The sequence below is a fragment of the Cyrtonyx montezumae genome, unplaced genomic scaffold (assembly GCF_038088225.1).
Source record: "Cyrtonyx montezumae isolate F1298 unplaced genomic scaffold, pur_monq_1.0 scaffold_64, whole genome shotgun sequence".
Taxonomy (NCBI): domain Eukaryota; kingdom Metazoa; phylum Chordata; class Aves; order Galliformes; family Odontophoridae; genus Cyrtonyx; species Cyrtonyx montezumae.
The window spans coordinates 614,119-626,615 of record NW_027072072.1 but is presented as its reverse complement, the minus strand read 5'-3'; the positions used below and the strand labels follow the sequence as shown (position 1 = coordinate 626,615).

Genomic DNA, 12,497 nt, shown 5'->3' with positions numbered 1-12,497 from the left:
ACTGGAACTGTTGTACCTGACAGACAATACAAATGGAAGTATATGAAGTTAAATGTGTAGGCTCATTCATTAATGTGGAACTAAAGCTGGTCTGACACTCATAAATAGGATTAAAAATGGCATAGAATTGGAGACACGGTGTTAAGATTAACATCTCTAAAATGCTAATGTGCACAACAGTAATCCTACAAGCTTTTCTTCTGCATCATATTATCTTATAATTTTTCATTTTGTTATTCCATGATATGAGTATAAACTCTTAGGCACTGTTCTTAGCTTGTATTTAGTTTAAATGCAATGCTTTTAGGTCAGAAGGAAGTCTGGGTTCTTTGAATACCTTCTTATTTTATTCTATACCTCTTAATATCTAATCATTTTGACTTAGACATCTGTTCAAACACAAAATATGACCCCTTATATAGTCCTTTGCCCTAGCTAGGGACAACTATATGCAAGGATGCCAAGGAAATAGAATCATGTGTTCACAGTTCATGACATAACATATATTTTCCTAAAAACATTTTTACCCTGATTTGCCTGAATATCTCAAATACTGCTTTTCACTGACTGCTATAACTCTTCTTTTTATTTTTGCATAAAAGCAGTTGGTCTAAGTAGAAAACATCATTGGATTTATAGTTACTACATTTATAATTCCAATTCTGATTCCTCCCTCTCCTTTTAGGAGACACTGTTATCTTTGAGGCTGGAGTGGCTACAGTTATAATTGAAGCAAATGATGACCCTAATGGAATTTTCTCTTTGGAACCTTTGGAAAAGGCAGTGGAAGAAGGCAAGAGTAACATTTTTATGTAAGTAGCTGTTAAATAATATTTGTCGCTCTTTTGGAACTGCTGTATGTGGTACTTTGCCAGAAGTACTTTGATCTAACTTCATGCAAGATGATACTGATAGAATCGTATTGTAGAAAAATAGCTTTAAATAAAATTTGGAATAAATTATTTGTAAAGCATTGAAGGCATATACTGTAATATTTTAAAATAGGACAGACTTACATTGCATTGCAAGTACATAGGGACATAGTGTTGTTCTATTCTCAGCACTCTGTAGGAACAGAAGAATCTGACTGAGCATCGTGTAACCTCTGCTAATTGAAAAGTAAAAAAAACTTCTCAACAAATAGCTAAATAAGACTGTGGCTATAGATGGCTTTTGAAACACAGCTACAAATCTATTCTACTCTTTTTTTTAAACTAGTTTATTTTCTTTTATCTATTAATTACAGATTGAACTCTATTCTCAAATTCCAGATGTGACAGCCTTCTAGGCTGAAAATGCTCTTCTCTAATCTGACCTTTGGTATTTTCCTTTCTGCCACAGAGTTGTGTTAAGAATGAGAAGGGTTGAAGAAATGAATGTATTTGACATCTTATCTTGTTGCATAATAAATTAGTAAATAAACATAGTATTGAATTATAATTTGATGAAGATTATTATTGGTTTTTTTTGTTGTTGTTAAGAAATTTCTAGACCAGATGTAAAGAGAAGTTAGACTGTCATAAACATGGTAGTGTGAATAGTTAAGGTGCTTTCATATTTTTTTAATTATCTTTATGTATATATTTGATTTTGGTTTGTTTTAAGCAGATTGTTTTAACATGTCTTAATCATAATTATGAAATATTGTTTTCAGTTAGTATATTCTTAATCTCAAATAAGGCATAGAACGTAACCCTAATTTAATACTAATTTAAGAAATAGTTGAAAGAGGCTTGATGACTAGATGATTAAATGCCTGCAGTTAACTGTAAATGATTCTCTTTCCTGTCTAAAGGTGTCTAAATTTATTAATTTTTATTGTTTTATTGTTCAATTTCTGATGTATTTTATATTCATGTTTATTGTTTACATTCTAGAAATACAAGATTAACTATATTTGGGCCTTCACAGGCTATTTTTTTTCTAAGGTACATGTGGTATACCTGGGAGTAGAATTATACTGCAGAATTACTGGCCCTTAATTGGAGTTATGTTTATTGTTCAATATTATTTAGAAAATAGTTCATTGCTTTTCTCTCTAAGGAAGATGACAGTCTTTGTGTTTTCCTTTCCTACTGAATATTGATGCCAGGACCCACTGTTTCTTGTATCACTGAACAGGGTTTTGAGACATAGAGGACATTTCGGCAATGTTTCTTTGAGTTGGCAGCTGTTTGATAATAACTCTGCACTGAGGCCAGGAGATGAGTTCTACAAAACTTATGGAACTGTGCTCTTCATGGATGGTGAAAGATCAAAGCCAGTAACACTACATGCTATTTCAGATAGAATTCCCGAATTCAATGAATTTTACATTCTAAAGTTGGTGAATGCTTCAGGTATTGTCTTCCGTATCACCATTCACTTCATATCTGGTAGAAAAGAATTGTGTTTAGTCAATGAAAAAGAAACCAGCACTGGAAAGAGCATTGTTTTGAACCATGTCTTGATATCCTATGATTTTCTGGTACTGTTTTAGGTTTCATTTTTCATTTAGTATTAAATAAGGTATATGCATATGGTTTGTTCCTGAATTACTGTTATACATACTTTGTTGATCTGAACTTTAAAAAGGATGCCTCTTCATTTCTGAACTGAAAGTTTAGTACTTTCATTTTAGAAACAGAGAGATCTACATTTCAGAGACACATTTCTCCATGCAGAAGAAGAAATATTAAAGATATTAAAGACTATGCATATCTACTGTAATAGAGTTCCTTTATTTATTTTTTTTTCCCTAGAGGAGGTAAACCACTTGTAGACACCACCTCATATGACATAAATTACAACTTCAGATTGCTACTGGGTGTATTTCCTAATCTGGATTCATTCCATCTCAGTACTATTTATGGTCTTCTGTACCCTGGTGCAACTGAAAATGTGTGTTGACCTTTCCTGTAAGTGAAATCCATATGGGTGTACAAAAGATTTCCTACTTAAAATAGGTAGATCACTGTACACTTTGAGTGGAGAGTTTGCATTTACATCATGATCTTCATATCATAAATTCTTACTGCGGAGAAATAGATGACTAATAGCACAGCTTGTCAGCAGTTTTAATGCACAATTGTTCACTGATTTTGCAAGGGACGTATGCTTCTGTTTCTGAAGCAATGGACAAGATTTTGCCATTCACAGTCATGTAAGTTTTGGACTAATGTCAGAACTGATTTTGGCCCCATGCTTATCAAATGAAACAGCAGTTATCTAATTAAGACAAGTTGAATTTAATCTTTTTTAAGCCGAAAGATATCTTTGCGTTTTGCGGCTGAAAAATAAGATGGGTTTTTCTTATGGAAAATGTGCCACCATAGCATTTTAAAAATAATACAATTAAATTACATGGTTTTAAAGTTAGGTGATTTTCTGGTAGTCCACAGGATCTTAGAGTAAGATTTAGGCCTTTTAAAAAACATATTTTATTTAAGAATTGAAATACTTTATAATTTTTTTCCTGATCATGTCTGAAACCAGCCATTAACTTTTACTCTTAACTTCTGTTATGTAGGTGGATCTCCTGGTCCTGGTGGCCAGTTATCTGAAACCAACCTTTCTGTAATCGTCATGATCCCTTTCAATGATGACCCTTTTGGAGTGTTTGTTATAGATCCAGAGAGCCAGGAGAGAGAGATTGTGGAAGATACTCTTTCTGAAGACGATCATTCCTATATTACAGACTTCACCATCTGGAGACAGCAAGGCACATTTGGTGTTGTCCGATTAGGCTGGGAAATACTGTCTAGTACATTCTCAGATGGACTGCCAGCAATGATAGATTTCTTATTGCTTGGATCATTTCCAAGTTCAGTAAAATCACAGCCCCACATGAGGCGCCATCACAGTGGAACAGATGCTTTGTATTTCAGTGGAAAAGGGGATGCATTTGGCATTATTGGTCCTGAATACCCCTACAGTGGAAATACTGCACTAACCAATTTTACATTTTCAGCGTGGCTAATTCCTAATGTCAGTACAGATGGCTATATAGTTGAAAAGGACAATGATAATGGGACTTTATATTATGGTGTGAAACTCCAAACAAATGATTCTCATGTTTCTGTAGTTCTTCATTATACAGCATTAGGATCCAATATGACATATATGGCCAAAACAGCAATCGTGAAATACCTGGATGAGAATACTTGGCTTCACCTTTTGATTACTCTCAATGAAAGTATAATTGAATTTTACATTGATGGAATTCTTGTTCTGGGAGGAATGAAGAGTTTGAAAGGAGAGGCAATTGTTGATGGTGAGCCAACAGATTTAATTATATTTCTCTTTATATGAAGTTCTGAAATGCAGAGAAGCAATATACTGAAGTGATCGGTTCTGATTAGTTAATGTAAAAGGACAAGGAAAAAGAATGAAAAAAAAAAGAAAAACATTACTTCAGGATTTTAAGAAAGTTCATGGAAATAAGGCATGCAATGTTCTAAAAAATTCAAACCTGTTAACAAGCTTAGACTATATGAATTTGAAAATAAAACTATATATACATAAAATGTACATTTACTGCAATTAATAATTTCAATAAGATTTAGCTACAAGAAAGATACTGAGTTGCTAGAACACATTTGGAGAAGGACAGTGAAGCTGGAAAAGTGACTAAAAGAAAAGACATGACAAGCCGGTGAGGGAACTGGGTGTATTTAGTCTGGGAGAAGGCTAAGGGGAAGCCTAATTGCTCTCCTCAGTGCCCTGACAGGAGCTTGTAGTGAGAATGAAAGTGGTCTCTTTTATCAGATGGCAAGTGATAGGACATGAGGAAAAAGCCAGGTTGTTCAGGAAACAACATCTGGAAGAATTTCATGGAAATAGTGGTTAGGCACTAGAACAGTCTTCTGAGGCGCAGTCATCATTTCTGGAGGAATTTAAGAGACACGTGGTGCTTAGGGGTGTGGTTTAGTGGCTGACTTGTATTGTTAGGTCCTGGGCGTAAATGATTCTATGCATGTATGATTGTATTTACAGCAATGAAGCTTAGGAAGGGCTTTATTCCTTTCAGTTTCGGAAAAAAAAAGATGTGTGAAATGCAGTAATGCTTTTGTTACCAAACCTGTATCTTGAAGATAGCATTTTACAGGGTGTAGATTTACTGAAATACAAATTAACAAACTTAATGCTTGGTTTCATTATATTCCAAGGAAAATTAGCATATGTACTTCAGTTAATATAACATGGACATTGCAGATCTTTTAGGATTTTAATTATAGGTAACTATTGTCTGACCTGCAGTAACACTGACTAGGGAAGTGCCAGAAATTCCTCTATAAAGTCAAATGTTATGTGGTTGGAAAAAATTTATATTTATTCTTTTATTGTCGATTTTCTGTTATTCTGTACGCTTTTTTTTTTCCCTTGTTGACAATCTCTATCCTTCAGTCTTTCTCCTTCTCTTCTTCAGTTTCATGTTTTCTTCAGTAAGGACAGACATTCTCATGGATGATTATAAAATTCTTGATTAGAGCTTCCATTTCTCTAATTGAAGAAAGAGAATTTTAAAAGATAGAGTATGTCAAACACATATACATCAACATATATATATATATATATATATACACGCACACACACACACAAAAGTTGAGTGAAAACAGAGAACTTAGTCGTATAGTGTATTGTATTTCTGCTTTTAAAATTCCAGTGCCTGAAATCTCAGAAATAAATTTTTCCCAGTGTAAAAACAGTAGTACTTCTGCAATTAAAAAGTTCCATCAGATTTGTCGTACTTCAGCTTTTTCCCCCTCAGTTTCTGAAACAAATATGTGTGAAATGCAATAATGCTTTTATTGCTAGAAGGGTATGTCTGAGTCAGTGTAAATTTTCTTTATTGATGGATATGTTTGGGTATACAGCAATTGCGAGGTAAATATTCTGTCTCTCTTAGTTTAATGTTCATTGCTGCACAGTGGTGAGCTTAGTGGCCCAGTTTTTCTCACCGTACTCCACCTGATGCCCTGTAACTATTATTAGTTGCTGTGGTTGCTTATCATTGTATAAGTATGTATATGGTATGCTTGCCACTCAGTCATATATATGCCAGAACATCGAGGAGTAGGATTTTTGCTTCTTTGTTTTCAGAAAAGCAGCTGATAACAGCTGAGATGCATGTGTTTTAGCAGAATAGGGTAGAATAGAATGCAATAGAACACAGTGGAGTAGAAAAGAGTGGAATGGAATATATAACATATATAACAGAATGGAATAGAATAGAAATGAATATGACTTACTGGTTTAGTGTGTGTGTAAAAAGGGCAGCTGTGAACGTATAATTTGCTAAATATTATAACTGTTTAGAGTGAGAGAAGTAGTAATGCTACTGTAAAAAGCATTTGTGGATTCTTATTGAAATCTGTACACCTGGTGCAGTTGATGAAACCTATGTTCAGAAATGCTAATACAGTGTTGAAGAGTATTGTGGAAATTGATCAACTACCCTACTAAAGAGAGTCAAAATAGGGTTTGTTAGGCAAAACAAAGAATGAAAGGAGTTGCAGTTCAGTTCTGCAAATCTGTGGAGGAGAGAGGGAACCTCTGGCTTCTAAACCTCGTAAAACTAAGGGATTGTGACAATGTGTTGTTAGAATTAATGGGATGGAAAAACCTGGACAGTCTAAGATGGAATTGTTTGGCCTGTGATAATCTCAATGAAGCACTGAGTCATGGTACAGGGAACCTTCTGATTTTTTGATTCAAGATCAATATTATTCCAAATTCAGTGGTAAACTGTGTACTATTTATGTTTATTTTTTATTTATTACTGTGTTTTTTTTTCTTTTACAAAAAGAGCAGTTTAATTACAGACTTCTACTACTTCAGAGAAAAGCAGTAATGTGAAAAAAATTATAATTTTCTTCTCAGGTCCAGGAATAGTAAGAATTGGAGCAGGAATCAATGGTAGCTGTAGGTACACAGGGCTAATGCAAGATGTAAGGCTTTATGAACGTAAACTGACACGTGCAGAGATCTATGAACTCCATGCAACTCCTGCAAAAAATGATGTCCACCCTGTGTCTGGGTATTTGGAGTATCAGCAAGGAGAGACCAATAAATCATTCATCGTGTCTGCAAAAGATGACAATGAGGAAGAAGGAGAGGAATTATTCATACTAAAGCTCATTTGTGTGCGTGGTGGAGCTCGAATTTCGCATGAAAATACCACAGCAAGATTAAGAATACAGAAAAGTGATAATGCTAATGGTCTGTTTGGCTTCACGGGAGCATGTATCCCTGAGGTAAGGCGGTCACAGGAAAATTATAGGTGAAGGTCTGTGCGCAGAAAGGTTAATCCCAGGACCAGATGACCTGAACAAAGTCTTAACTTAAATTGCTTGCTGTCAGTTTTGTTAATACTAGCAGCGTTGTTTGGTTGGTTTTATTTTTTAAGATTTTTGTTTTCAATGTAATTGAAATGTAAATTTCAATGTAAATTTGCTACTTTTTGGAGCAGATCAAAAAAAACATAAATCATCTACTTTAATCAGTTATGAGGAGAAGAACATGACAGCTGTTTTTATTACTAGTGTATTATTTTGGAGAAAAAACAATGAGTATCGTTTCTGAACTGGGAGCTCTTACAAACTTATAATTACATTCTTTTTACTCAGAGTGCTAATGTGCAACATTTTTTAGAATAACGTCACTGACTGAGTGATGCTAGTTTTCAGTTTGGCTCAGTTTGCTTTTTGTGTGCCTACCATATGCTATGATAATGGATTCCTTCAGGTTCAAATGCCACTGATACACTGTGATGCCACAGATCATCAACCAAGCATGAAGAGAAATTAAACATTTATATGGTATGTTAATTGTTTTGGACCTCTCTTATGTCCATTTCACCAAGGAAGTATTAGAACTCTTAGTGATGATGCAGGAGCACAGCAGTTTTTTGCCAGTAGTTTGACTGCTTTGTGTGCGTCTATCTGCTAGACAGCCTGAAGTCATACACAGTATCCACACTGTGTTACAAAGCATCCCTGAGATTTAGTTAATGAGTATGATAACATTAACCTTTCTGAAAATTTTCAGATAAAATTATTTTATTTTTGGTATTGCTATAATTCATTTCTAAAACATATGATCCATATGAATATATTTACAAAGATCTGAAATTTTTTGCTGCAGAATTCAAATTCTCTGTTAAAACAGACTTGTAAGGAGGACTGTAGAAGAGAAAATTCATGAAAGACATTTGAAAGGACCCAGTGGTTTCAGCAGAACTGAGAATTTGTTCCCAGTTAGGGTAGTATGGTTAGGCTGTGATTGGACTTGGTGATCTTGAAGGTCTCTTCCATCCTGAGCAATTCTATGATTCTATGATTCTATTTTTTCCTATAGCACTTGGAAAAGGGATGACCCAATTCTTTCTGCAAATTATTGTCAAGGAAAATGAAGATAAACTGCATTAATATGAAGTACTTTTAGTTGCTTTCAAGTTGTACATTTCGATCTTATAGATTCTGTTTCTGCCACATAGCTTTGGGAAAGAGATTCTGTCCAGGATAAATTGTATGTGTTATTTTCCTTAGTCCCGGGGGACGCATTAGAAACTGTTGCAAATTCCACTAGGATTGTTCTGACTACTATCAAAGTCAGTTTCTGCTTCCTAAGACTCCATAAGAGCTGAAAATAACATGACAGCATTTATTTTATTTTTTTTAGCTAAAAATTTGAGTGACATTAGAGAATTCTATGTTATTGTTTATTCACTGGATTTACTCTTACAGAAGCAAACCTTTGCTTTCTTTCAGAGTTCTGATGAAGGTTCTACTATATCCTGTGTTGTGGAGCGTACAAGGGGAGCCCTAGACTACGTGTATATAAAGTACATTATCTCACAGGTTGATTCCACTGGCATTAATTACTCTGTTACCGATTTTTCTAATAGCAGTGGCACTATCACATTCCTCCCTTGGCAGAGATCAGAGGTAAACCCTACCTTCCTATTAACTATTCATCCTGTCCTTTACAAACCTTCTGGAGAATATCTTCCGAGGGTGCTGACTGGCTTTCATATTGGAGAGTGTTTACTTAGTATAACTTTTGTCATATTTTTCTTCATTATTTGATTTGTTGTTGTTGTTGTTGTTTTTTATATCACTGTCAAGAAAGTTGTATGATAGATCCTTATAGATCTGTGTATACCTCAGTTGAGGAATTAAAATTTGTGCATGTATATTTGGCTGCACATAAAGTTAGATAAATGTATATATACATTATATACAAATGAATAACAATATTTCTGTACATGCGTACAGAAAAGTTTTAGAAGTGTAAATAGTCCACGTACTTTTGAAAATCATCATGTTTTGAACTGAGTCCTGTAATCCAAATTTATCTTCACATTAGTTCAATAGCAGTAAAGTTAACTGCTGGTCTTGCATCCAGGTTCTACGTCCTTTTGCCTAAACTGTTTTAATGAATTCTGACCTGCAACACTGGATTTGTACAGTTATTTGAAGAAGTGGAGAGAGTTCATGTGTGTTTTCTTGTACTGTTTACATAATAAGCATGAATTCTGAGTAGAGGATGCCATCCTCAGTTTCACTTACATCAGTCTGCAAAAGACGATGTGAACTGATGGAAATTCACCAAAGACATTTGAAAGGATCCCAGTGGCTTCAGTTGAACTGAGAATTTGTTCCCAGTTAAGTAACAACTGACAAAAGCTTGTCATATCTGCAAGTAGTTTGTTCATGTCATTAGTCATTCAGCTTTAACTGTGGTGAATCATATTACTGCATTTCATAGAATTATACGAAGTAGAAGTTTTCTTATCTTTTCTAATCTGGTGTCCTGGATAAGGTGTTCCTTGCTCTACCTAGTGGCAGAAAAGGGCTGATATACACTCTTGGCTCCACTGCCTTGTGGTCCATTACCTTCAGAACTACACAGGAGATACAGTTGACTGACTAATTAAAGAATTCCCTGAGTTAGGCAGGTTCATGAAGCTCATCATGCTGAATGTTGCATGGTTTGATTTTTCCATGATTTGATCCTTCTCTAGGTGTTAAATTTGCATGTTATTGATGATGACATTCCGGAGTTAAATGAATATTTCCGTGTGACATTAGTCTCTGCAGTGTCTGGAGATGGAAAAATAGGTTCAACTCCTACCAGTGGAGCAAGTATAGATCCAGAGAAAGAAACTACTGACATCAGCATCAAAGCCAGTGACCACCCATATGGTAACAGTGATGGAAATCTACAGTCTTGTTTCAAATAATTGGTAGTTCTTGCTAGTCAGATAAAAATTCTTCTTAGTCTTGACAACTGAAGTAGTAATGCCAAGTATTCCACTTTATCTAACTTGAGGTTAACTCATTGTTTATATACCTGGAAGGATGGTGAATTGTTCCAGAGAATTTTAAAAGAAGGCCTTGAAGTTTTCCTAATGAAACAGGCAATGGTCCCCTTGTGAGAGCAAATAAAGGCTATGCGTTGATCTTGTGGAAAATTTTAAACAAATGTGATTTTCTGACAATGAGCATCATTTCTGCATGCCTGTTATACTACTAAATAGCCAGTAATGTGAGACTCTTTTGGGAAGAGCTGATTTTTTTATAGTGCTGTTGCTTTATCAAGACGAACAGGAAGATCAGTGAGAGAGGAGAAGACATAGCACATTTCTGGAATCTGTGTGATGCATGCATAAGGATAGATGGACATAAGTGATTTTTAATTTCAGAACCATTGTGAATTATTAATAATTATCATTTAAATTTGCTTCAAGAAGCCAAGTAAGTAATACTTCTTGTATGCTAGGTCTGCTCCAGTTCTCTGTGGGACTACCTCCTCAGACAGATGATAAAATGATTCTTCCATCTTATTCTGTGCCCCATATTACTATTAAAGAAGAAGTAGGACATGTCAGATTACTGGTTGTTCGTGCACAAGGCCTTCTTGGAACAGTTCTGGTGGAATACAGAACAGTGCCACTTACGGCTTTCAGTCCAAAAGATTACCAGGTATGGTCATTGCCAAGGTAGTATAACTATTTAGGGATTTAATTGCAATGCTAAAAACAGCCTTCAGTTTGACTACTCCAGCTATGACTCTTTCATGGAAAGACTGCTGTTTGTGGTGATGTGGTAAATTAATATGTAATATTCCCTTTAACATATATGTTGCTATGTGACTTCTATGTTCTTTCTATGTAGGAAGTTCCATTTCCTAAGAAAATACTCTGGTTTTGTCTTAAGAGAGATGTCAGTGTAGCAAGAAGTTTTGCTGTTTTTGTATATCAAATCATTCAGATGCATGTACAGATTAAATTATGCATTTATGTCCTGGGTTTTCTACATGCTTTAATAAGTAACCTGCATTTATATACGCTTGCTTATCCAGCTGATAATTGTGCAGAAAAATTACAAATGAATACAGATGTTCACCATCTGTCCATTTAGATGTCTTTTACTGTAAAATTGAATAATCAGGGTTTTTTTTTAAAGCGTAAGTGAAGAAAAATGGATGTTTTGAAAAAGACAAAATTAGAGTTTCTTTTATTTTTATATGGATGAAAACATTAGAACAAAAATATGAAGAGCTTCCATCTTGCAGGCTGTCATGGGCACACTGGAATTTCAGCCAGGAGAAAGATACAAGTACATTACTGTTAACATCACTGATAATTCTATTCCTGAATTAGAAAAAACATTTGAAGTGGAGCTGTTGAACCCAGAGGGAGGAGGTAAGTCACTTTCATCCATCACTTAGGTGTATTTTCATTAACTCCATTTATTAGAATCTTTTCTTTCTTAGTATTATTTTAATGTAATTTCTGAAAATAAACAAAAACCACTCCTGCATTCCTCAAGCTGTATTCTTATTTCTTAGGAAAAAAATATTCCTCAGTTTATTTGTTAATTACTGTAAAAAAGCAGACATGAAAAGGCGGTTGCTGTTTTTCACTTTATGCGACAATGGTTGGTAATGAGAATTAAAATAATATAGAAATTGTATTAGAAACTCATTGCATTTCAGAATTTTTGAATATTTATAAAATTATTGAGGAGGTGGTGGTTTTTTAAAAAATTGCTTTTTTTTTTCTTTTTTCCATCTATCTGAGTGGAATCAGAGTAAATGCAATACATTGGCTCCTAATGTGTTCAGCTGGGTTACAGTAATACTAGGCTGTGGGCTTTAAGAAGTTTGGGAATAACAGCCAAGTTGTAGCTGTCAGGTAGCTATTGTAAGGACAAGGAAAAATGCTCCAAGGAATTACTGGTTTAAGGTGCCAGGACAACAAGCATCAGAGGTCTTCATAATCCCTTAAATCAGCTTCTTCAATTGGAGAAAGTTTTTAGAGGAGATTTAATATCTGGGGAACTAAATTATTGGAGACACTGAGAGTCATATATTGATTTTTTTTTACTGGATGCTGTGGAAGTGTGATGCACTATAGGAAGTTGTGTCATATTACTTTGGATAAAACCAGCCATCCACTGTGTTTCTATGTGTCTATGGTATAGTGCGGCCTTAGTGATTCTTTTGATAAA

General features: G+C 34.6%; 1 protein-coding gene across 1 annotated transcript in view; it reads left to right on the top strand.

Annotated features, from left to right (window-relative positions):
- Nucleotides 1-12,497, top strand: part of ADGRV1 (adhesion G protein-coupled receptor V1) — a 227,553-nt gene that overhangs the window by 29,575 nt on the left and 185,481 nt on the right. The window contains exons 18-25 of the mRNA XM_065750127.1: nucleotides 686-812; nucleotides 2,122-2,339; nucleotides 3,509-4,252; nucleotides 6,862-7,235; nucleotides 8,751-8,927; nucleotides 10,007-10,187; nucleotides 10,765-10,967; nucleotides 11,560-11,689. Of these exons, the coding sequence (XP_065606199.1) occupies nucleotides 686-812; nucleotides 2,122-2,339; nucleotides 3,509-4,252; nucleotides 6,862-7,235; nucleotides 8,751-8,927; nucleotides 10,007-10,187; nucleotides 10,765-10,967; nucleotides 11,560-11,689 (2,154 nt within the window). The remainder of the gene's footprint in view (nucleotides 1-685; nucleotides 813-2,121; nucleotides 2,340-3,508; nucleotides 4,253-6,861; nucleotides 7,236-8,750; nucleotides 8,928-10,006; nucleotides 10,188-10,764; nucleotides 10,968-11,559; nucleotides 11,690-12,497) is intronic.